Raw genomic sequence first — 22,266 nt, 5'->3', positions numbered from 1 at the left:
AAGTAGCTGTGAAGGCCAGATCCTCCCAGTGTTGGAGGTGAGGGACTCAGGAAGGGAGAGGAGGGGGGAGAGGGTGAGGGTGAGGGTGAGCAGACTAAAGCAAACAAAGGCAGGTGTACCTGAGGTGCCCCCAATATCCATGGCTTTCAGATTGCGTGCTTTTATGATGTTCACAGTGATGATGTTGGCAGTGGGATTATAGCACAGGGACAGCAGCAGGTCCCCTCGTCTCCCCTGAAGAAACAAAGACACACACATATATATATCTCTCTCTATATATTGTACAAACACACACAGAGCAACACGAGTGACTATCATCATAACCCGTTTCTACAGTGTAATCAGATTTTCCCCCCTTCTGTGGCGGCCTACCGTCTAAAAACAACATCCGACACTGTGACATCGTTCCCATTCAAAGAACTTTATATCCATTAAAATGCCAAAACAAGTCTTTCATGGTCCCATTGTGTACAGAGGGAACAAGCCCTTTATGTTTCATTCAAGGGGTCAAGGGGACCCTATAAGGGGTCCGATGGCTGAGCGGTTAGGGAGTCGGGCTATTAATCAGAAGATTGCCGTCCCGGCCGTGCCAAATGACGTTGTGTCCTTGGGCAAGGCACTTCACCTTACTTGCCTCGGGGAGAATGTCCCTACTGTACTTACTGTAAGTCGCTCTGGATAAGAGCGTCTGCTAAATGACTAAATGTAAATTCAAGCAGGCCCACAGGCCTGAGTATCTTACACTGCCATCACTGCATGGCTTCAGCTCCTTCCAGAAGGTCTGCATATGGCCCAGCTCCACCTTGTTCAGGGGGATGGACACCTCCCCTATGGGGTCGTTCCTGCTGAAGCGGTCGTAGTCTAGAACCTGCAGGTACAGGGTCCGCTCCCTCACCTTCTCATAGGGGAAGCCTGGTAGGAGAGAGGCGCAGAGACACGCAGAGATACACACAGACAGAGGTACACACACACAGAGACACACACACACAGAGATACACACACACAGAGATACACACACACAGAGACACACACACACAGAGACACACACACACAGAGACACACACACACAGAGATACACACACACAGAGATACACACACACAGAGATACACACACACAGAGATACACACAGACAGAGATACACACACACAGAGATAAACACACACAGAGATACACACACACAGAGATACACACAGACAGAGAAACACACAGACATAGATACAGACAGATGGACAGTGAGACACACAGATAGGTACCCAAAGAAGCGGTACAGTGTTTAAGGAAAGAATAACTCTTAGCCATTCGGGAGTTAATTTCAAAGTTGACTACTGACCTTCAAACAGGAAGGTCTCGTTCCAATGAGGGTTGAGATTCTTCCTCTTGACCTTGGTCTCCAGCCTGTGCTTCTTGTCGGGTAGCAGATAGAGCTTGACAAACGGGTCGGAGGTTCCAGAGAAATCCTTTGCGGGCAGCTCTTGGCCCTTCAGGACCTTGACGGTAAGGGTGGAGTCCTGGAAGCTGTAGCCCACACTGAACTGGATCCGGCCCAACTTTTCACTGATTGGTCCTTCGTGGTCATCGTCTGAGCCTGGAGACAGCTGTACATGGGGAGAAGTGAGCCTGGGGCTTGAGTTGGGCACACATACACACCACGCACCCCCTGATGGATCCGACACACACGCACGAGTGCACACACACACATGCACACACAAGCTTCGATGGAGGGGAGCAGTGCGATTTTTTGGGGGGGCTGTAATTCTCTGGTGGTCATGTGGCAGACGCCCATGGAGAGAGATGCATTTGACATTAAGCAGACTGAAGGAGTTTAATTTCCTCGCTAATGTTCTTACTAAGAGGCAGGAGGTGCTCAGATTGGAGATAGGGAGCTTTAGTCCCCCCCCTCTCTCCCTCTGTCTCAGCCCCTCCCCAAGCTGCTTTATCACTGCTGAGCCCTAAAAGGCTGCTATCTGATGGAAACAGGAGAGAACAGAAGGAAAGCAAGAGTGTGAGAGAGAGAGAGAGAGAGAGAGAGAGGCAGAGAGAGAGAGGCAGATAGAGAGGCAGAGAGAGACAGACAAAGAGAGGCAGAGACAGAGAGAGGCAGAGAAAGAATGAGAGACAGAGAGGCAGAGAGAGAAGCAGAGAGAGGCAGAGACAGAGAAAGGGAGAGGCAGAGAGAGAGAGACAGAAAGAGAGAAAGAGAGAGAGATAAAGAGAGAGAGAGAGAGATAAAGAGAGAGAGAGATGAGGGCAATGCATTTGGGGCACAGAGAAAATGGAGAGAGGCAGAGCCCAAGGTTGACTTCCTGCACTTGCAGTCATCATTATCCCCACATTGTATTCTCCCTCTGGCTCTCCCTACAGCCTTTCCTCCTCTCTCTTTTCTCTCTCTCCATCTCCCTTTGTTTCTCCCTAGCGGCCGCTCTTTCTGTTTCTCCCCATGTCTCTCCCTTTCTTTCTCAGGTTGGCAGACGTTTGAGTGGCTGAATGTGATAGAGATAAAGAACAAGCAGCAGGTCATCCAGCCAAGCTGAGAAGAGCAGGTTCTAGAACCTCTGGTATAATAATGCTTTCACTGGCCTGCCAAAGATGTGTGCATACAAATACACACTTACAGTTTGCTAGGCGAGTTTCTTCTCAAAGTGACCTTTAGACTTGAATGTCAGATGAATTAAAACAAAGAGAGAACTCATAATGAGTCATCCACATCCAGCGTTTTAGTGCTCGTCAATAGATCGGGACAGATCAGGCGGGTACATATTGCATGTCTGATTCCACACTATAAGTTACAGCTCTGCAGAGTGAGTCACCTTGAATGAGTGGTCTCACATAACTGACAAGGCTTCCTATGTGCTTGCGTTGAGTGGCTCTCTAGTGTACCTGTGGGCCTTTGAATCAACACAGACATGATGGGCGGCAGTGTGACTCAGCAGGCAGGCAAACAGGCAGACAGAGAGAGAGACAGGCAGAGAGAGAGAGAGACAGTTAGACAGAGAGAGAGACAGGCAGAGAGAGAGAGACAGTTAGACAGAGAGAGAGACAGGCAGAGAGAGAGAGACAGTTAGACAGAGAGAGAGAGACAGGCAGACAGAGAAAGAGACAGGCAGAGAGAGACAAGCAGACAGAGAGAGAGACAGGCAGACAGATAAAGAGACAGGCAGAGAGAGACAAGCAGACAAAGAGAGAGACAGGCAGACAGAGAGAGAGACAGGCAGACATGCAGGCAGGCAGAGAGAGAGAAACAGGCAAACAGAGAGAGACAGGCAGACAGAGAGAGAGAGAAATAGACAGGCAGACAGAGAGAGAGACAGAGACAGGCAGAGAGAGAGAGAGAAACAGGCAGACAGACAGAGACAGGCAGACAGAGAGAGAGACAGAGACAGGCAGACAGAGAGAGAGACAGAGACAGGCAGACAGAGAGAGAGACAGAGACAGGCAGACAGAGAGAGACAGGCAGACAGAGAGAGAGACAGAGACAGGCAGACAGAGAGAGAGACAGAGACAGGCAGACAGAGAGACAGAGACAGGCAGACAGAGAGAGAGACAGAAACAGGCAGACAGAGAGAGAGACAGAAACAGGCAGACAGAGAGAAACAGGCAAGCAATTCCCCCTAGTGATGGAGGGTCAGCTCAAACACAGTTGGCCAAACCACAGGTGGAACTATGGTGTGTGTGTGTGTGGTTGTGTGTGTGTTTCTGTGGTGAGGTAGTCTTACCATCACCATGTCACCAGTAAGGGAGTTGGCCAGGTCGGTCACAGAGGAGTGGCCATCTGCGTCAGGGGGATGGCCCTTGGGGCTGTTGCCTGGTTTGTTGCCCCCAACCCTGTGGGGAAGAGAGCAGGGTGACCAGGGGGGAAGGCAGGCAGGCAGAGGGCCCAGGGCAGGCAGAGGGCCCAGGGCAGGCCGCGGGCGTGGACCCAGTCTGAGGACCTGGGGGCTTCCTATGGTATAAGAGCAGGGCTGACTGACTGAGGGGCTCAAGGCAAAGCTAGGTTGAAATAGACGCTTTAGAAAAAAGCAGAGACAATCTGTGAAATACCGGAACCAGGATTTTGTCTGTTAAACGTTCGTCCTTTCTGAGGTTATTTTGGCACAATCAAAGTGAAGTAGTTGGAATGTCAAGGCTCGTAAGCATCCAGAATATCTACTGGCAGAAATGCAAGGTACAGTAGTTCCAATATGGAGAACAGACACATCAAAGAGGACACATGAGCCTTTTAGATGAGGTCACACAACTGAGGTACATCATAGATGTGCCTGGATTTCCATTGTTTTGACACAAAACACACATAGAACATGTCCTATCCATCCTATACACAGAAATGAGACAGACGCATATAAACATGTATAGTAACATTTATAGACAGACATGTACAGCAACATATGGGCCAAGAGGACTGAGGCCAGCTAGTCAACGATGCTAGGACACTAAGTGATTCGGATTTCGTGTTCGGTTGGATTGGGTGTGTTAGATTTGAGTGTGTGGGCTCAGGAGCAATGTTGTATATGAAATCGGGTGTCTGGGAGTGCAGGTGTCTCCCAGGGCAGGGAGATATTTCAGTGCAAATGTCAGCAGATGGTAGTGTTAGTGCCTTTGCGGCACATAGAGTTAGCTCAGGATAATACAAGTATACATTATTTTAAGATTAGAAAGGGGCAAAAATTCTGAGAAAGAACAAAAGGGAGGCTTTCCAAATGATAGGTAAAAACTGAAATATAAACTTAAAAAGATTTCAAAACAGAGAAAGAGAAGACAGAGAGAGAGAGAGAGAGAGAGAGAGAGAGAGAGAGAGAGAGAGAGAGAGAGAGAGAGAGAGAGAGAGAGAGAGAGAGGGACAGCGAGAGGACTCGGCCAATGTCATGTGTTACTGGACACGGAGAACTCCATAGACGACTCGTCAAGGCACATTGAGAGGTAAAACACAGATACACTGTTAGGCAACACTAATGAAGAGTGACTGGAGTGGCCGGAAAACACGAAAGAAAGATATACAGACATGGTGGAAGAAACCAAAGAAGAAGAGGAGAGACAGACAGGGGACACAGAGAGCAGACACGCAATGGAAGAAGCTCACAACGACGCCAGATACATAAGATTGTCGAGGAGGCAGAGGTTCGAAGAGGGGGAGCGGGGAGGGGGGTAGCGAGAGAGAGAGAGAGAGAGAGAGAGAGAGAGAGAGAGAGAGAGAGAGAGAGAGAGAGAGAGAGAAACAGAGAGCGAGCGCGCGCGAGAGAGTGCTACATGTATCTGTATAAGAAAAGAGGAAGTATTAATAGCATGAACAAAGTGAGGTTACAGAACCAACAAAAACACAAGGAGAGAGAGAGAGATCAACCGACACCCAAGCACGTTAGAGAACAACAGAACTGCAAGGAAGGAGACAAGGAGAGAAAGCCTGGAAACACAAGAGAAGCTTAGTTGGGTCAGTCTGATAAGTATCAAACGATAAAGACGACAGAATTATGCACACACAGTATATCCGACGGGAGACAGAGAGGGCGACGCATGTCAAAGAAAGAGTCGAGAGTGAAAAGAAAAATACATGTAATAACGTTAGTCACCAGAAACAAAAAGAGAACTCAAATCATTGCTCCTCAGCAGGAGAGCAGAAGATTAGAAAGATAGGTACAGAATGAGAGAGGAAGAGATTTAGATATACTATACAATAACATAATATATCAAAATAATAGGGGAATAATAATCAAAAGGATTAACACATTTAGAGTGTTACAGAAGAGGGAGATACAGTATCAGTCATGACAAGATACTAAATATGTATCAGGGGTACTTATACTTCTTACTTTACCCATTTAGTATAACACTCTAAAGGTGTGGGTTGGGGGACAGGGGGCCAAAGCACAAATCTGGCATTGGCTACATGTGCATATATTACATATGCAAGTAGTTGTCACTCTATGAGAGTGAAGGCAATGCCTATGACAGGCCGAACACAATAGCCCTGTGACCGTCTGTCTGTCTGTCTGTCTGGCCAGCATCCACCGTCTAGCTAAATGCTGTGTGTTTTCTTAAAGAGGCAATACTCAGTGTGCAGTGACTGGAAAATTTGTGTATAAGCTTGACAATTTACGATCAAACAGACTAGTGATGTGAGCTAGTTTGCAGAAGACACAGACAGACGCAGATAAAGAAATATTGACATAGACTTGAGACAGACGGGAAAAGCAAGCGAAGCAAGACAGGCGGACAGGTAGGCAGACAATCACTTTGACCAGCGAGGGAACCGGAGAGAGAGAGAGAGAGGGGAGGAGGGATGTTAACCACTTCTAAAAGTCGAAAGCATCTGTTTCGTCAATTGGGGTTAGTTTTGTTAGTTTCAAAAGGAAGGGTTTTTGCTTTGACACAGCTCATTTGGTCGGATTCACACCCTAAACTGGCGGTTGAGAGGATGAGAGGAGAGGGTCGGCCTTAACGGAGACTAGCCTCAGCTCTGAGGGGAAACTCCAAACATCTGAGAGAACAACTGGAACCTCCCTCTTCCTCCGCTCCACTGTCGATGGAGAGTGAGAGTTTTCTAGGATTCATTCTCCTTCATGCTTCATTCAGGGGGTCCGCTACATTCTCAGGTACGAGCCGGTACATACAGGGGAATGGCCTTTCTACCAGCCCTGCTCCACAGCAACTGACTGACGGACAGACTGGATTGTTAAATGACGTTGTTTGAGGCTGATTTGAGGGCTGATTTGAGTTTGTGGCAGAATACTAGTACTGGTTTCTGACTGTTACTCATCATGCCAATCCTGTCTATGAAGTAACCTACTCTTGGGGGGGTTGACACCCAGAGTTGGATGTGTCACTGTTGCCTGCAGTTGTCTATAGTAGCCAGTGGGAGGCAGAGTGGACTAAAGTTGTTATTGGATGATCGGCTTCTCCCACAGCTCCAGCAATGAAAGTGGGCTGTTGGCATAGCAACGGCTCTAGAAACATAGACCATAGATATGGGGATTTGGGGAGTGTAGGAAGGGGGTATGGTGGTGGAGGGGGAGGGGCGAAAGGAGGGAAGATAGGGAGGGTGTGAGGGGTGGGGGGCAGCAAACACAAAACACAGAGAACACAGCAGATAAGGTAGGATATATGACAGGTACGGGTGAGAGCCTCGCAGAGACACACACACACTTACAGGGACACACACGCAGAGGCAGGCAGGGCCACTTTGGGTTTCACCCTGACCTGTGATACTATCCTGTTGGGTTACCTGACCGAGGGCGAGCAGCTCGAAGAGAGGGGAGGGGGGGAAAAGACACTCCACTTCTAGGCTGAAGAGAGACGCGAGAGAGACAGCCCCCCCTCCCCCCTCCCCCAACACACACACCTTCTAGGCTGAAGAGAGACGCGAGAGAGACAGCCCCCCCCTCCCTCCCTCCCTCCCCCCTCCCCCAACACACACACCTTCTTTCAGAAACCCAGACTCCCCACACCAATGGAGACACACACACACACACACATACAAGTAACACACACTCCCCTAACCACTTTATAAATGGACACATCCCTGCTGCACTCCACTACATCCACCACTATTCACTGGCCTTGCAGTACATTTCATATTAACATAAGCAGAGGATGTAGTATTCAAACAATGTGCAGCTTACATAACAAGCCCTCCACTGGCAAAGCATGCGTGTATGCACCATCCTGTCAATCTCTAGCCCCTGACTTCTTGCTTTGTAAGCAAACCATGTAAAATCATATTCACTAATTAATAATTTTCTCAATGTAGCTGGTGCTGCAGAAAACTGTGTCGGTTTCTCAAATCCTATTTGTCTCTCAGAAGGTTGTTTGAGGCTACTTTCCTCTCCCCAATTTGGGGAGAATCATTTACTGTATCTTGCTTTAGTTTCCAGTAAAATTCAAAAGAGAAGACGTATGATTCACTGGGGAGCAGAACCGTGTGTTGATGCACTGATGTCACCTGGAGATCAGAAAAACTGTCATGGACTCACAGGCCTCAAATTAGGAACCTGTTGTCGTCTAACAAATATGACAGGTCTGAATCTGAGGTCACCCATGTTTCAGATGTTACAATTCACCCTCTCTTTCATAGAATTCTAAGCCGCTTAGCAACTGTGCCTTTGTCATCGGAAAACTCAATTAAACCCCATATTCATGGAGTATTACGACAAGCCAAAATCTTCAAATATTTACGTCTATTAGATATGTCTATAAGCTGCTGATATTGCACCTGCTGTTCTGAGAAAGGGAGCCTACTTGTAGGTTTACACTCAAGACAGATGACAGCCTCTTCTCCTAGAGATCTCTCTATATGCTTTCAGCCTCTAGTGACGCATGGATGGATCTATACATCTACCATAAGGACTATCTTCCTCTCTCTGCAGATCGAGATTGCTTTGCACTCTAAAAGTAACCTCACTTTGATTGTGGACGAGTACTCAACTCACGATTACTTAGCGGCCCTTGCTTTCCCCACAGTCAACATGTGGATGAGTGCACTCTCTCACCCCTACTCTCAACATGTGGATGAGTGCACTATCTCACCCCTACTCTCAACATGTGGATGAGTGCACTATCTCACCCCTACTCTCAACATGTGGATGCTACCCCCCACTCTGGGAAGCCTGACGACCACATAGGCTTAGCCTCCCCCCCTGCTCTATTCCCCCTGCTCTCTCTCTCCTGCTCTCTCCCCCCTGGTCTCTCCCCCCTGCTCTCTCCCTCCTGCTCTCTCCCCCATGCTCTATTCCCCCTGCTCTCCCCCCCCTGCTCTCTCCCCCCTGCTCTCTCCCCCCTGCTCTCTCCCTCCTGCTCTCTTCCCTGCTCTCTCCCTCCTGCTCTCTCCCTACTGCTCTCTACCTCCTGCTCTCTCCTCCCTGCTCTCCCCCTCCTGCTCTCTCTCCCCTGCTCTCTCCCCCCTGCTCTCTCCCCCATGCTCTCTCTCCCCTGCTCTCTCCCCCCTGCTCTCTCCCTACTGCTCTCTCCCTCCTGCTCTCTCCTCCCTGCTCTCCCCCTCCTGCTCTCTTTAGTATGTTGATGTGTGTCATGGTTATGGGGACCCCTCCGGGGACCAGGCTTAGAGAGAGAGGCCCCCCCAAGAGGCAGCTCTGATCAGTCAGGCCTGCAAAGCTCCTGTTACTGGGTGGGGCCTACCGAAGCAACGATAATCTCCTTACATGTTAACAAGAGCAAAAACACATAACATCTAAAACAACCAAGCCTAGAAAACAAACTTGTGGTTCCGAGACCCCCCCACTGACAGTTAATGACAAATATTACATCTAACCTTTTCTCCTGAAGGGTTATGTGCTGTGGGCTTGTATGCCGTCATCTGATCTAGTTTGTCATAAAGACCCAACATCAAGTCGCCCCAGTACCATGTCCTTTCATATACTTAAGATTAACTCATCCATCACTGAGTCACACATGGTCACAAATAGAAAGACAGGGGAAATATATGTTCTAATCCACGGAGAAAAAAACACCCACTATTTCCTGTGTCCAGTGTTTAGGACACTGACTAGTCTGGCCTTGAAATTAGATTGTCTCATAACTTATGTAACACCATCTATTGCTGCTCCAATGACATTAACATACGAATGACAATCTTCACGTATTATCCATACAAATACAGTGTTGCAATATATAATAGGCATAACACATTAAATAACACATTACATGTCAGTATACAAATATTACATAACATTACAAACGCTCCACTAGCTTATAAAAAAATAACCTCACTGACAGGCCTAAATTATTGAAAGACCACAGGCGAGTGTTTTGAATGTAAAATGCGCAACAGGGATACGTCCCGCCCACTTCAACTCAGCCAAGCCCCTCATTGGTCCACAGGGCTGTCAATTGTTCTAGGGAGAGGGGGAGGTCTAGAATGCACTCTGACTGAATTCTCTATATAGTAACAGGAAGTGAGAGTTACTATACGTTCACTGAATCGAAGCAGAATCCCATCAGCGAAGCCCACTGAGGCATTATCAAGCCACTCAAGCACCCTAATTAAGCTGTCAAACATCCACAACCTATGGCAGCCTGAATGTAAACACCCCATTATGCGTGGACATAAGCGTAAAAAAACAAGAGTGTCTATTGATGCCGTAAGCAATCAATCCAAACCTCTGGAGTGGTTCCTACCCATCCTGCTCTGACCTCTGCTCCTTACAGTGGCCAGGGGGTGACCTCTGACCTCTCGCCGGGACATTGGAGTGCAGGGGTATTCTGGGGCACAGGTCCCCCCTCCCTAAACACAACACCTGTTTTCTCACCCTTGTCCTGGTGTTTGGGATAAATATGTGTTTGTTTGGCCTGCCAAAAATTAAGAAGCAATATGCATCCCTCTCTCTAGCAAACTCTCGAGTTCCTGTGTACTCCTGTGCCATTTTACAACTAAACGGTCTCCAAAGCCCTGAATCTAATTGCAGTGCTAGGCCAGCCGTATTTCTGTTCAGGAGACCTTTGGTAAACATGGGACATCAGTCATTTGTACTCTGTACAAACCTAATGGGTGACTGTCAACAATACACATGAATATGTATTTCGATAAGTTTGGGAAGGAAGCTCATTTTGACACTCACTGTAACTACAGACAAAATACAGTAACTAATTACTTTCTTCTATCTGACCAGAGAGAACTTATTTTGTATACATCTAATGACGAGATTATTCCGTAGACTATATCGTACAAAACCATATCTCCCCTGTGCTGTTCTGACACTAAGAAGTGGTTAGGAGATGGAGGGAGGTGACCGATGAGCAGGACTGGGGGGGGATGTTTGACAAAGGGATGTACTGTTGGAGAATGGAGGGAAAATAAACAGGCCAAGGAGGTGGACCAGCTAAAAGAAGACATCTGAGCCATGTTTAGAATAAGCAGTTGCACAGATGTGATTGATGAAATCGCGGCTAGACATCTGTCAAGTCAGCACTAAGCCATCAGCGGATGGAATCCTCTGAGCCGACTCATACGGTGCATTTTTTATGCTCTGAGAGGATTTACACTTTATACCTGAGTCACTACATTTTTCCATCCAATTATAGCACGTCTAAATAATTAATTTTACATTTAAATGTGTAATTTGTCGTGAGACAAACCAAACAATAAATGACTCAAGTGAAATGAGTTTACGGTTGAGGAGACAGGTGGACAGAGGTCGCCCTAAGTGCAAGATAATCAGAGCTTTCATTAAGAGTTAAATATGATTCTTTTTTCCACGTCATCGTTTTCACTAGTTTTCTTTTAATACATCTTTAGCTGTCAGTATTTCGAACTTTGAGTGAAAATTCTTATGAACTTCAGGTTTATCTGAAGAATTCGAGCCGCTATGACAGTGGGTTGGTGGTGGTTGAGTGCCAGTTTTATGTGTGTTTTCTATTGTTGGTTATATTGTACAGAGTATTTAAGAAGGATCTGGGTGAGTGTTTAGCATACGGTAGGAAGCCAAGAGCAGAATGCCGAGATGTAAATACGGCAAAATCGGAAAACTCAAGCTAATCCTGAATAATAACATCATTATGAGACATGAATTTGGAACTTCCGCTCTCATGTGTGTTTAAAAGAACAGAAACATTTTGTCCAGTACCCTATGTTGGTCTCTTCCGTCTGAAGTGTTGATTCTACGAAAAGGCCAGAAGAGGCTCTGGGGCTCGAGACAAAAATGAAGCAGACAAATGCAGAGATGAACGACTCAGTAGTTGATGACGTAGCAACGCGCTGAAGCAGAGATACGTCTATGAGTAATGAAAGTGAATATTAAAACCTGAACAACAATTGACCGTGCAGTCTGAAGGGGGCTGCATTTAGGATTATCTTTGATTAAATCCTAGGGGAACGTGAGACTGCAAGAAGCGGTATGGCGCTTAAGACTAAAAATGACAGGTTCATGAATAGCAGAGACGTGGGAACCCTAAACCGAGATCTTCATAGATCCCAAGTTATTAATGACATGTCAGATGAATGATGATGTACATTATCTGCATGAAGAACAACACCCCTGATGAGGAAGTAAAGTATAACAGCCCTACCTTTATTTTTCCTCGCGATATGTCAATCACATCTCCAATTTGCCATGGAATCAAAGTGAGATTGAAACGGCCTAATTGGCCTGCGGGGGAAATCATGTGTGTCGCAGGAGCCAGGGCTGGGCCTCACTCAGGTTTCTGTACAGGCACCGCATGGTGAAACGCTGGTGCAATAAATCAAATCCAACCCATGATATACAGATAAAATGGTGAAAAATAAGACGCGCTCTGCGGCGCGTGCTGGTTCTAACTTTTGAGAGAGACACATGACTTTGTTATACCTGAATAATAACACAGAAAAGGGCTTTTTGTTTTTACAACAAAAAGACTACAATACCAGCTGTATTAGGTGGAGGACTGGGGAGACAGAAAGCGTGTTTACCTTCGGATGTCTGGATATCTGTGGGAATACATTTGGGTGGCTTTGGTGTGTAAGGTGAAAGCAAGAGGAAAGGCCTATTTATAGCAGCATGTTTACGTAAGTGACTAGCATGTTCCAGAATAATGAGGACTCTCTCAGGATCCTTGGTGCAGCTGCAGAGATGGGACTCTCTGAGCAGTGGAGGGGGGATCGTAGAAACTAATGAGCTGGAGAACAGACAACAAGAGCTGGAAAGGGATGGAATGATAAAAACCATAAACATACAAACAAAGCAATACTACAAATGCCGCGGGGAAAAAACAGGGAAGGAAAACGGTGGAAGGAAAAAACGAATGGAGAATGAAAATGGCAGAGGAAAAGCCATCACATGAGGTGAAATAATTAGCTAGCGTCGATTGGTAAATACAGCCACTGGCATGAGGAAATCCTAGTGGGAGATCCATATATTCCCTGAAACCACAAAGCTGGAGTGACATGGATATGTGAGAGACTCACCATAATGATTTATGAGCTCATTACTGCCCTACAACTAACACCTAAATTGCTTTGTCCCTTTTCTGATCTTCTCTTTAACATTTTCTACCTGACTTTGGCTGTCGACAGAGTCAACTCTCAGTGTCCTGCTGTCTACGCCAAACTGACATTAAAAAAACTGCTATTGTGTCTACAGGTAAGCAAGCCAATGGTAAACAACCCCTACAATGCAAAAACTCAGTAATCTCATGAAAAACTCAGAGAAAAATACTGCCTCCTCTAATCCAATACCACCTGTCCTACAACTGATACCCAAATCCCTCCTTTCATTTCCTCCCCCATTCTCTCACACTCATTTCCTCTCACACTTTGACCGGTACCTCTTCTCAGGAGGGGGCTCCTGATTGGCTGGCGCTGTCTGGGTTGCCTCCTGCAGATCTGGGATATTGGCAAAGTCGTCCTGCTCAGCCAGTCCGATAGCCAGAGACAGGACCACCATCTTTCCTTCACTGTGGCCCCGGAAATCAGAACGTACAAAGAGGCAGAGGAAAAAGAGAGGAGACAGGAGGAAGATAGGGGACATGAAGATAGAGAAATAGGAAAATAAAGGGGACACGAGGAAGAGTCAGGAGTTGTGGAGCGTGGAAAGAGAAGGGAGAGAATAGTCAGAGACTCAGAGGTTTATAAGGCGACAGAGGGGACCGAAAGATTGAAAAAAGGGAAACACAGACAGAGGGAAACAGAGGATATAATGTAAGAGTCGTCGGAGACATTAGTTCAGCTTAAACAGCAGACCCACAAACCTATTACTGTACAACAGCGAGCGCTCTGATGTGGGGAAGGATATCAAATACGGCCACTGATGAAAGGCCGGCCCATTAATAATGTGCTAATTATAATGAAGTTGATGATTGTCACAGGTACCCACACTCGCACGTCAAATAGTTCTAATTAGTAATTGATGCTTTGTTAATGAGTGTGGCATTCAAAAGCTCTCGCAACCAACAGGTATTGTACACCAAGGCTTTAGGAAGCCCATACCCACACACACACATACACAGTCATTTATTCCGTTTATTCATTTAATCTCTGCCTTCTGCCCTCCCTCAAGACTCACCTTTCCCATCCAACATCCCTGTCTTCTTTCTCTAGAGTTAAGATTTAATTATGCCTCATTAAGAAGATCTGGACTAATTGTTTCTATTTGAGTGTCAGAGCATCCTGAGGTGCCTGGTGTGTGTCACTGTTTTCTGGGTCAGTGCTCTCTCACTCTCTCCTTGGCTCTTTCTCGTTTGATCTCCCTTTTCCCGCTACCATCCCTCTCCAAATCCCCTGTTCTTCATCCCCTTCATCCCGCACCTCACACTTAAGCTTCTGCCCAGCCCTCTGCTCTCGTCCATCCCTCCTTCGCTTCCTCTGCTCTGACTCTATCAACACAGTACACCTGTACCTACACTTACGTGACACGGCTCTTGCGATGCAAACTCACATTTAAGATGTCCGTGTTTATTCCTTCTCGTTCAATCGTTCCTGTTCAATCTGTCACCATCTGTCATATATGTGTCAGATATACTCTAATCTCTCTTTTCATATGGACATTTCTTGTTTACTCAAGAGAACATTGAAAAAAACGCTATAACTCAAGCCCCTGCCTTGAGGCAGTACATTAACAATGCTACCATAAAACATCTTATTTAAGCCAAAAGGCCTGAGTGGCAATCTCCCAAGCGATTCATTTGGTCAAATGGTTCTCAAGGCCAGCTATCTGTGTCAATGACATCTCCAACAGATTCATTGAGCAATGATTCACCCGAAAAGGGAATCTGGCCAAGATTGAAATTAACTGGCTTGAAACAATGGGTCATGTCTATTACTTGCCCACTCTGTAATCAATCATCGCCAGCCTTGCTATTGTGGAAGAGTAAATATTTTAACAATGAATTCAATTCGACATTTAGAGGCGTAGGTTTTTACCGTCATTATGATGTAAGAAATGTTATGTTCAATTGACCTTGGTGCCGTGTGTGCTTACACAGCCAGTGCCAAATCTGCGTCTCCCTCCTGTCGTAGTTCAGGAGGGGCGTAGCTGGGAAGAGCTTTCACCGATGCTGTTTACTACCAGCGTTGAAAACCAATTGCAAAAAAAGACTTGGTATGAAGGGACATTTAACACGTGTCACACCTTGGTACTGTCCTTCTTCATTTTCCAACCGTCTCTCTCTCTTTCTCTCTCTCTCTCTCTCTCTTTCCTTCTCTTATGTTCTCCCTCTACCTTCCTTCATCCTCCCTCCTCTTTTGGCCTGTAGCGACATTCTACGTCGTCTAGCGACAATCTATTGTGGGAGTAATGGTGCTGGTGACAGAAGATCAATGCGTCAGGGTTAACATGAATCTACACACAGTTGCTTAACCCTTGTTCTCATACTGATGCACAGTGACATGCACGCAGTGATATACACACACGCAGCCCACAGACAAGGGGCTTCACCTACCAGGGAACGAAAGGGTGCAGGAAAACAACTAACAAACATTTTGTTGATGAAATATACATCCCTGCCATGTGGAAGCAGGGTATTTTAACACTTCATGTTTTTCTATTTTCAATACGAATATTTTGTTATATATTGTTATATTTGTTATATATAACAAATAGTTTGTTTGAGGGGGATGTTTCTTTAGGAATGTCAGATACATCATGACCCTTTGTGCCGTCTTATTCAAATTACAACACCAACACCAGCAGCTTTCCTGGAAAGACAATTGCGGAACCTGGGCTAAATGCCATCCAAACATATGTTTCTGTTTAGCAGAGCATTCAAACACCAAACGATTTATCCCCGAACGAGATGGAAATAGCTGACAGTATGTTGAACTCCACTCGTGCTACAGTCTGTCAGTTTCTCATGGCACGACATGATATATATATATTTTTTTTTTTTTAAATTAGGAGAGAATCTGCCATTCTATGACAGATGGTGTCAAACTTTCTACCAGATACTTAATGTAATTAAAACTTAATACAGAGCTGTGGTTTTCCATTAAGTATGGAACGAAACTAAGAAAGTATCCCTGTTGGTGATCCACATACCCATTCTGATGTAATACCAGGGATTTAAAAGGGACCATAAAATGTATTAAGTAAACAAATGTGCTCACCCACTCATAATAAAATCATCACCATCTAATCTTATTAATATCGGTGTGATGTATGGGAGGGAATTGACATGGGAGGGGTATTCATCACCTACACACTCCCACTCAGGGCTCAGGGCTGACAGACAGACACCTTTTCTCCAGCTCTTATTTACATATACGTAACGTTTTTTTCAAACAGGCTCCAAAGTCCGAACTCTAACCCCCCTCACTTGCACCCAGCATCATCATCTTCCTGTGACAGAGCCGAGATAAGCCGGGGATGAATTTGCAAACTCACCTGCATCTATATGAGAACATTAGCATCAATATGTTGTGCAAGAAGTCATTTGTCACTTTGTTCTGTCCTGGGTTTGTTTACTAATTCATCACACGTACCCATACACGCATGTCTGCATACACACTCGCACACATGCAGCAGTAGTTGTACCCACTGAAACCACAAGCATCATATTGCAACGACTACATAGAATATCCTTCCCTGGGCAGCAGAGGCACAGTCCAAAAAAAAAGAAAAAGAAAAAAGGAAATAGAATGAATACAAAGACACTAAATCCCAATAGACAGTCAAAGACGACGCCACTGAAAGGAGAAAAGGAACAGAACTGTACAATACGAAAATAGCATGCAAGTAGGTAAGGAATGCTAAACAACAAAAGGACGAGCAGACGCTAACCAGTATAACTCGTAAGACGAGCGACCGGCGCACACTGACATCACAAGAGACCCCACAGACATGGAGCAGGAAAGGCAGAAGACTCACAGGAAGGACTTCATATCCAGACCTCGATTGCGGATCTGGCCCATCATGTAATCCCAGCTGCCGGGATCGCCACGTGCTCGCCCTCCTCCTCCGCCTCCCCTATACCGTGCGGCGCCTGCCCCTGCAGGGCTGCCCCGGACACCCCGGGGTCCCCCTCTGCCTCCACCCCCACCTCCACCAGTGCCACCTGCTCCCCCCGTGCCCCCGGCCCCCCCCGGCTGGCCCGGTGCGGTGTGCAGCTGACCAAGGCTCAGGGAGGTGGGCGGGAGCTGGGTGAGGCTCGGGGCCGGAGGGTGGATGAGGGGCTGCTGGAGGCTTTGCTGGCGTAGCAGGGTACGGGGCCTGGCCAACTCGGAGGAAGGGACGTGCTCCAGGGTATCACCAGAGGGGAGCGCAGGGTCCCCAAAGCTGGGAGGGCAGAGGAGCAGGGAGGGAAGGGAACGCAGGGAGGGCCGAGGCCGACACAGGTTAGGGTGATGGAGGAGGAGAGGAGAGGGAGAGGACGGGGGAGGGGGGGGAGGCGGGGAGGACGGCGCCACAGAGGGGGGAGTGGAGGCGCCATCACAAGGGGTTAGGGGTGAGTCAGGAGGGGTGAGATCGGGAGAGACGGAACAGAAGAGGTCGGGGTCAATCAATGAATCACGAGGGGAGAGGCAAGTACACACAGGACATGACAGAGGGGCCAAAGGAGAAGTCCCGTTTGGGTGGAGATGTGTGCAAAATGGAACACCCAGGGAACGGTGTGGAGATGGTGGGGGGGAGAACAAGAGGGAGGGGGGGGAAGGGTTTGAGGCGGGAGAGGAGGAGGCAGAGGGAGGTCCGCGGGGAGGGGGGGAGAGGAGGAGGAAGAGAGAGAAGGAGAGCAAGGTCAGGCAGCAGCAGTAACAGCAGTAGCAGAGGTAGCAGTAAACGGTGCAGCCCGCGTGGTCGCCGGGAGCCTGCGACGGGCAGCCCCGCTCGGCCTGCGAGCGGGCCGCGTGCGACGGTGTCAGGTGCGCGGGCGGCGCGTGCGGCTGGGAGGCGGGAGCCTGCTGTTTGCGTGTGGGCGTGGTCCGCACGGGCAGCGGGCGGGCGTGCGCAGTGCGGACGGGAGCGGAGCGGGAGCGCCCGGCGGTGCGGGCGTGTCTGGGAGCGGGCGTCGTCGTTCGCCCGCCGCTGGATCGTCCTGCCGAGGGCTTTTTGGTCTGATGAGAGAGCACCATGTCCTCCTCTCTGCTCTCAACTTTTCCGATCTGTACATTAGTCTCTCTCCCTTTCTCTCTCCACGTCTTTCCCCTCATCTAAATACATGCTCTACCCCTAGAGACACAGCAGCCAACCATCTCGATTCCTCCGTCCCTCCCTTCCTCATGCACTCATTTTTCCACTCCTCCCCTCCCAAATTTGGTTGAATTCGCTTAAAGAATTGTCCACTTCCTACTCCAAACAACGCTTTTTTATTTTGATCGAACTAAGACATACAATCTATTTGGTCAATCATTGCATGCATTTAGTCTAACATACAGTGTTTCTAACGCAGAGTTGAATTCCTGCAGTTCAGTTTCCCGGCTTGGCTTTTTATGTTTCCCAACTCTCTAAATATATCCTCCTCTTCACAGAGAGCTGTGCGATCCAGGGGATCAAAATTAGGTCACGACAGACAGCTTCTGCGTTCACGTCGGCTAATATGCACTTTACTTTACTTGTGCATTCGTTTACGCCACAGGACCGAACATTAATCTTAGTGCTCCCGATCAATCACTTTGGCGACTTAACAGGGTAAAATGGGGGTAAGAAGGGCGTGCAGCTGAGCTGCATCCGGACCAAAATGGAGGATTCACAGAGAGAAAGATGGAAGCAGGAAGATGGAACCGATAAGGAAGAGGGAGAAGGTGATGAAGACAGAGAGACAGAGAGAAAATGGGGTGCGAGACACAAACACTAGAGACAGACACTTATAGCAGCCTGAAAATAGAATCCAATTATAGACAGAAGGGGAAAGAGAAAGATGAGAAGAGGAGAGAAAGAGGGAAGGAAGAGAACTGTGGTAGTGAAGGAGTGAATGTGTTGCGGGGGGGAGAGAATCTTTTTCGACGCGAGGTGTGAGAGAGAGGTGCCAAATGAAGAGAGAAAAAAAACACGAAATTAACTTCCTCATTTGTGACTTCAAAATGAGGTTCTAAACACGTCAGTGACACACACTGTAGGGGGAATATCTCATGAAACTGCAGCCCCCTCATTAAAGTGTTTTAGCTAATTGGTTAACTCAAAGACAGGGGATCCTATTTTGTCTGATATTATATCAACATATACATAAGCGGAGAATGTATGTTGACAGTCTGTTAGTGTGTAAAAACGAGAACCCTGATAGATATGCCTATAGAATTCATTTTCCTTCAGCATATGACTGTGAGCCAGGCTAGGTAGTGTCAGATGAAGACAGTGAGTCAGTATGGTAAAGAAGCTATTGTTAGCTCCTCGTGTGTGTATAGTTCACCCCCCATCTCCAACACGTTCCCCCAGCCATAACACCTCTCAGAGCCCACACACTCACCTTGACACCTAAGTTCCACTTCCTGTCACCCAGCCTCCTGCCTACCCGTCTCCCAGCCTCCCATTCTTCCAACCTCCCTCCCAACTTTCGGCCTCCCTCCCAGCCTCCCAGCTTCCTAGCCTCCCAGCCGCCCAGCCTCCGAGCACCCTGTCACACTTTCAGAACACAAATATAAGCCTGAAACTGGATATTGTGGTACAGAATTCAACATGAAAATGTGTTATAAGTAGGCAGGTTTGCGATACAGTAATGACTTTTGACAGACTGGAAAAATTGGCAGGGAGGACCAGCAGTAGGCCTGTCCTCCTCCACTCTCTGTTAAGCTTCTGATAACTCACTTGCTGGGCCTCAATCCTCCGGACTGCATGTGGCTCTGGACCGTCTGCCACTTCCCCGCCCTGTGTCCCCCCGTCACCATGCTCTTCACGCTGTCGCTGCGACAAGGACCCCCCCCATCATCCCCTCGCCCCCCCGCAGCCCCTTTTTGCCCCCCCGGCACAGCCCCGCTAGGAGAGAGAAAAAGATAACACAGCAGACAGGGGAAGGAGGAGGAGAGAAACGGGAGCGGGAGTGGAGAAAAAAAGACAACAAGAGAGAGAGAGAGAGAGAGAGAGAGAGAAGAAGGAGAGAGAGATTGAGCAACCACATGGTAAAGCGGGGCAAGAACAGATCAGTGTAGTGTATGAAGCCATGGGGGAGGACTAGTTTTCCAGGTCAGGAGGCGCAGGCAGGTGGACGGAGAGGATCGGTGGTCCAGTGAGGGAGTGGGAGGGAGCAGGGGAGGGGGGTGGGGGTGTGGGGAGGGGGGAGCCTGTGGAGGGGAGAGGACCACCCTGAAGCCCGTCTCCCTGGGCTGGAGGAGGAGGACTGGTGGCTGCATTCACACCGGTGGGGGGTGCGGCTTCTTCGGCTTTTCAATTTGTGGGCACTTTGCCAGAGATGTGCTATCACACAGAGCAATTCAGTGGCATCTTCTGTAGCATCTTACAAGAGGTAAGAGTCAATTGTATTTGCCCACAAACAAATAAACCATTTGACATCACACCTGAGGTGACAGTACTTTATGTCTACCAAGAGCAGCACAGTAAATGGCAACCACTCGAGTAAAACAAATCTAGTTCTAAACTTGAAGGTCATACAGTAATAGAAGACACATAGCCTCACTGTAGATAATGTCTATTTCTCCATGAGGTGTGGATAATGCTATGATGCTACGTTAGTCTATAAGCTTGTGTTTCATTGAGAGACAGGAATCTGCAAGAGTCCAGTCATGATTCCATAGATGAAGTCCCTGTCAAGGGGCAGCACAAGAGAGGGAGACATGTTGCCCAGATGTTAGCATCACCCCAACCAAGCAGTGTCCCCCATGACTGTAGCGATCGTCAAAAATGAAGCACAGGGGTGCCCTCTTGTGACATGACCATTAATACATACCCATTAACATGCAGTGCACATCTCAACACACATATTGGTGTTGCGTCACACACGTCTTTGTGCCATGCGCAGGGGAGGGGGTGGAGGGAGGGGGGCTGGAGGAGGGGGGCGGGAGGAGGGGGGCGGGAGGAGGGGGGTGGGAGCAGAGACTAGGTAGGAACATCGTGGGAGCTGGGTTGCCGGGGTTCTGAGGTAAACCGGGACACCACTTGCGTGTGCTGTACTGTACCCTCTCCTGAAGGTCACTATCCTATTCTCACATACAATACTAACCAATTGACCTGTCTGAACACGTAGAGAATACATCACTCACCAAGGTAGCAGGGCTCACACTGGGAGAACAACAGTCACAGCAGGAACTCCAGGCCTCATTTATCCCAGTGAGTACAGAGATGTGTAGCAGAATACTAGCTGCAGAATAAACTATACTCATGAAAGAAAGAGGGCAGGAATCAATCGAGTGCGTTTACTCATGATTTTATGTTTTTTTGGTACTGTGTGAATAATCCATTTGTTCATTTAGCGATAATGAGTTCCAAAGCCAAATGCTAATACTGACACCGCAAGAATATAGAGGTGTGTATTTAGCCAAATAAAAACATGAAGGAAGGAGACTTCCATCATGGGATTTGCGCCATGTCAGAATGATTATTTAGCTAAAGGTCATGCCGTACGTAGCTGATACAGATATGAAGATGAAGTCAACGTTTATATATATTCTCTATTGACCTTAAGTTTCAGGACAATGTCAATATATCTCGAAATGTTCATGTGATTGATCATACCGTGTTGTTAACAACCTTGATAAATGAGGCCTGCAGTCATTCTAGAAATTGAAAGCTGCAGATCTCAAATGAATCCAGAGGCAAGTCATCTCACTAATGCATGTACGGTAAGGTATAGTGCTACCTCAGGAGTTTAAGTTGATGGTGCACTTTAGCAATGGAAGGGATTAAGATTGTGTTACATATTTCAATATGTTGACTATTGAAACTAATCCAGCAATAAGTGACTGCTACTGAACAACAGCAGTGCCCCTTTCTCCGCTGCAAGAGAAGGCACCAATTGTAAGGACCAGCTTGCACTAAGAGCAAGCTAAAAGTAGCAAATCATGAGGCTTTAACAAAAAAAAGAACTTTCTCAAGGTCTAAGAAAAGAGTGTGCTGCAGGGATTCAGGAGTTCAGCAGCCATCATCTTCAGGCAGAGCTTTCACTGTAATCCTGCCACAGTCCAGTGTCTCCCCAGTACCTTCCTAATCCCACTAGTATCCCCCCTCTCCCCAGGCAATCTCCCAGACAGAGCCCTTAATGGTTAGGTCTAGTCATCAGACAGCTTAGCAAGTCCAGTCCTACATGAAGGGAAGCCTTGATGCCCCCAGGATGCAGTGAGTAACTTAGTAGGAGCATGAGCCTCCTACAACACAGTATAATTCAACATGTATGGAACTGGTATTGAGAAAACATTGGTAGCACAAAACCTACTGGATTAAGTGAGGGAGCTTGAGGGGAAGGCTAAAACT

The 22,266-nt window shown here is 47.5% G+C and overlaps 1 protein-coding gene across 1 annotated transcript in view; it reads right to left on the bottom strand.

Moving 5' to 3' along the window:
• syt7a (synaptotagmin VIIa) overlaps positions 1-22,266 on the bottom strand; it is a 35,068-nt gene that overhangs the window by 1,121 nt on the left and 11,681 nt on the right. Inside the window, exons 5-9 of the mRNA XM_067234167.1 lie at positions 13,244-13,372; positions 3,715-3,823; positions 1,332-1,596; positions 743-912; positions 120-234 (exon numbers count right to left, since the gene is read on the bottom strand). Coding sequence (XP_067090268.1) covers positions 120-234; positions 743-912; positions 1,332-1,596; positions 3,715-3,823; positions 13,244-13,372 — 788 coding nt within the window. The remainder of the gene's footprint in view (positions 1-119; positions 235-742; positions 913-1,331; positions 1,597-3,714; positions 3,824-13,243; positions 13,373-22,266) is intronic.

The sequence above is a fragment of the Osmerus mordax genome, chromosome 4 (assembly GCF_038355195.1).
Source record: "Osmerus mordax isolate fOsmMor3 chromosome 4, fOsmMor3.pri, whole genome shotgun sequence".
Taxonomy (NCBI): domain Eukaryota; kingdom Metazoa; phylum Chordata; class Actinopteri; order Osmeriformes; family Osmeridae; genus Osmerus; species Osmerus mordax.
The sequence above is the reverse complement of the archived record's forward strand: the minus strand, read 5'-3'. Positions and strand labels throughout refer to the sequence as shown.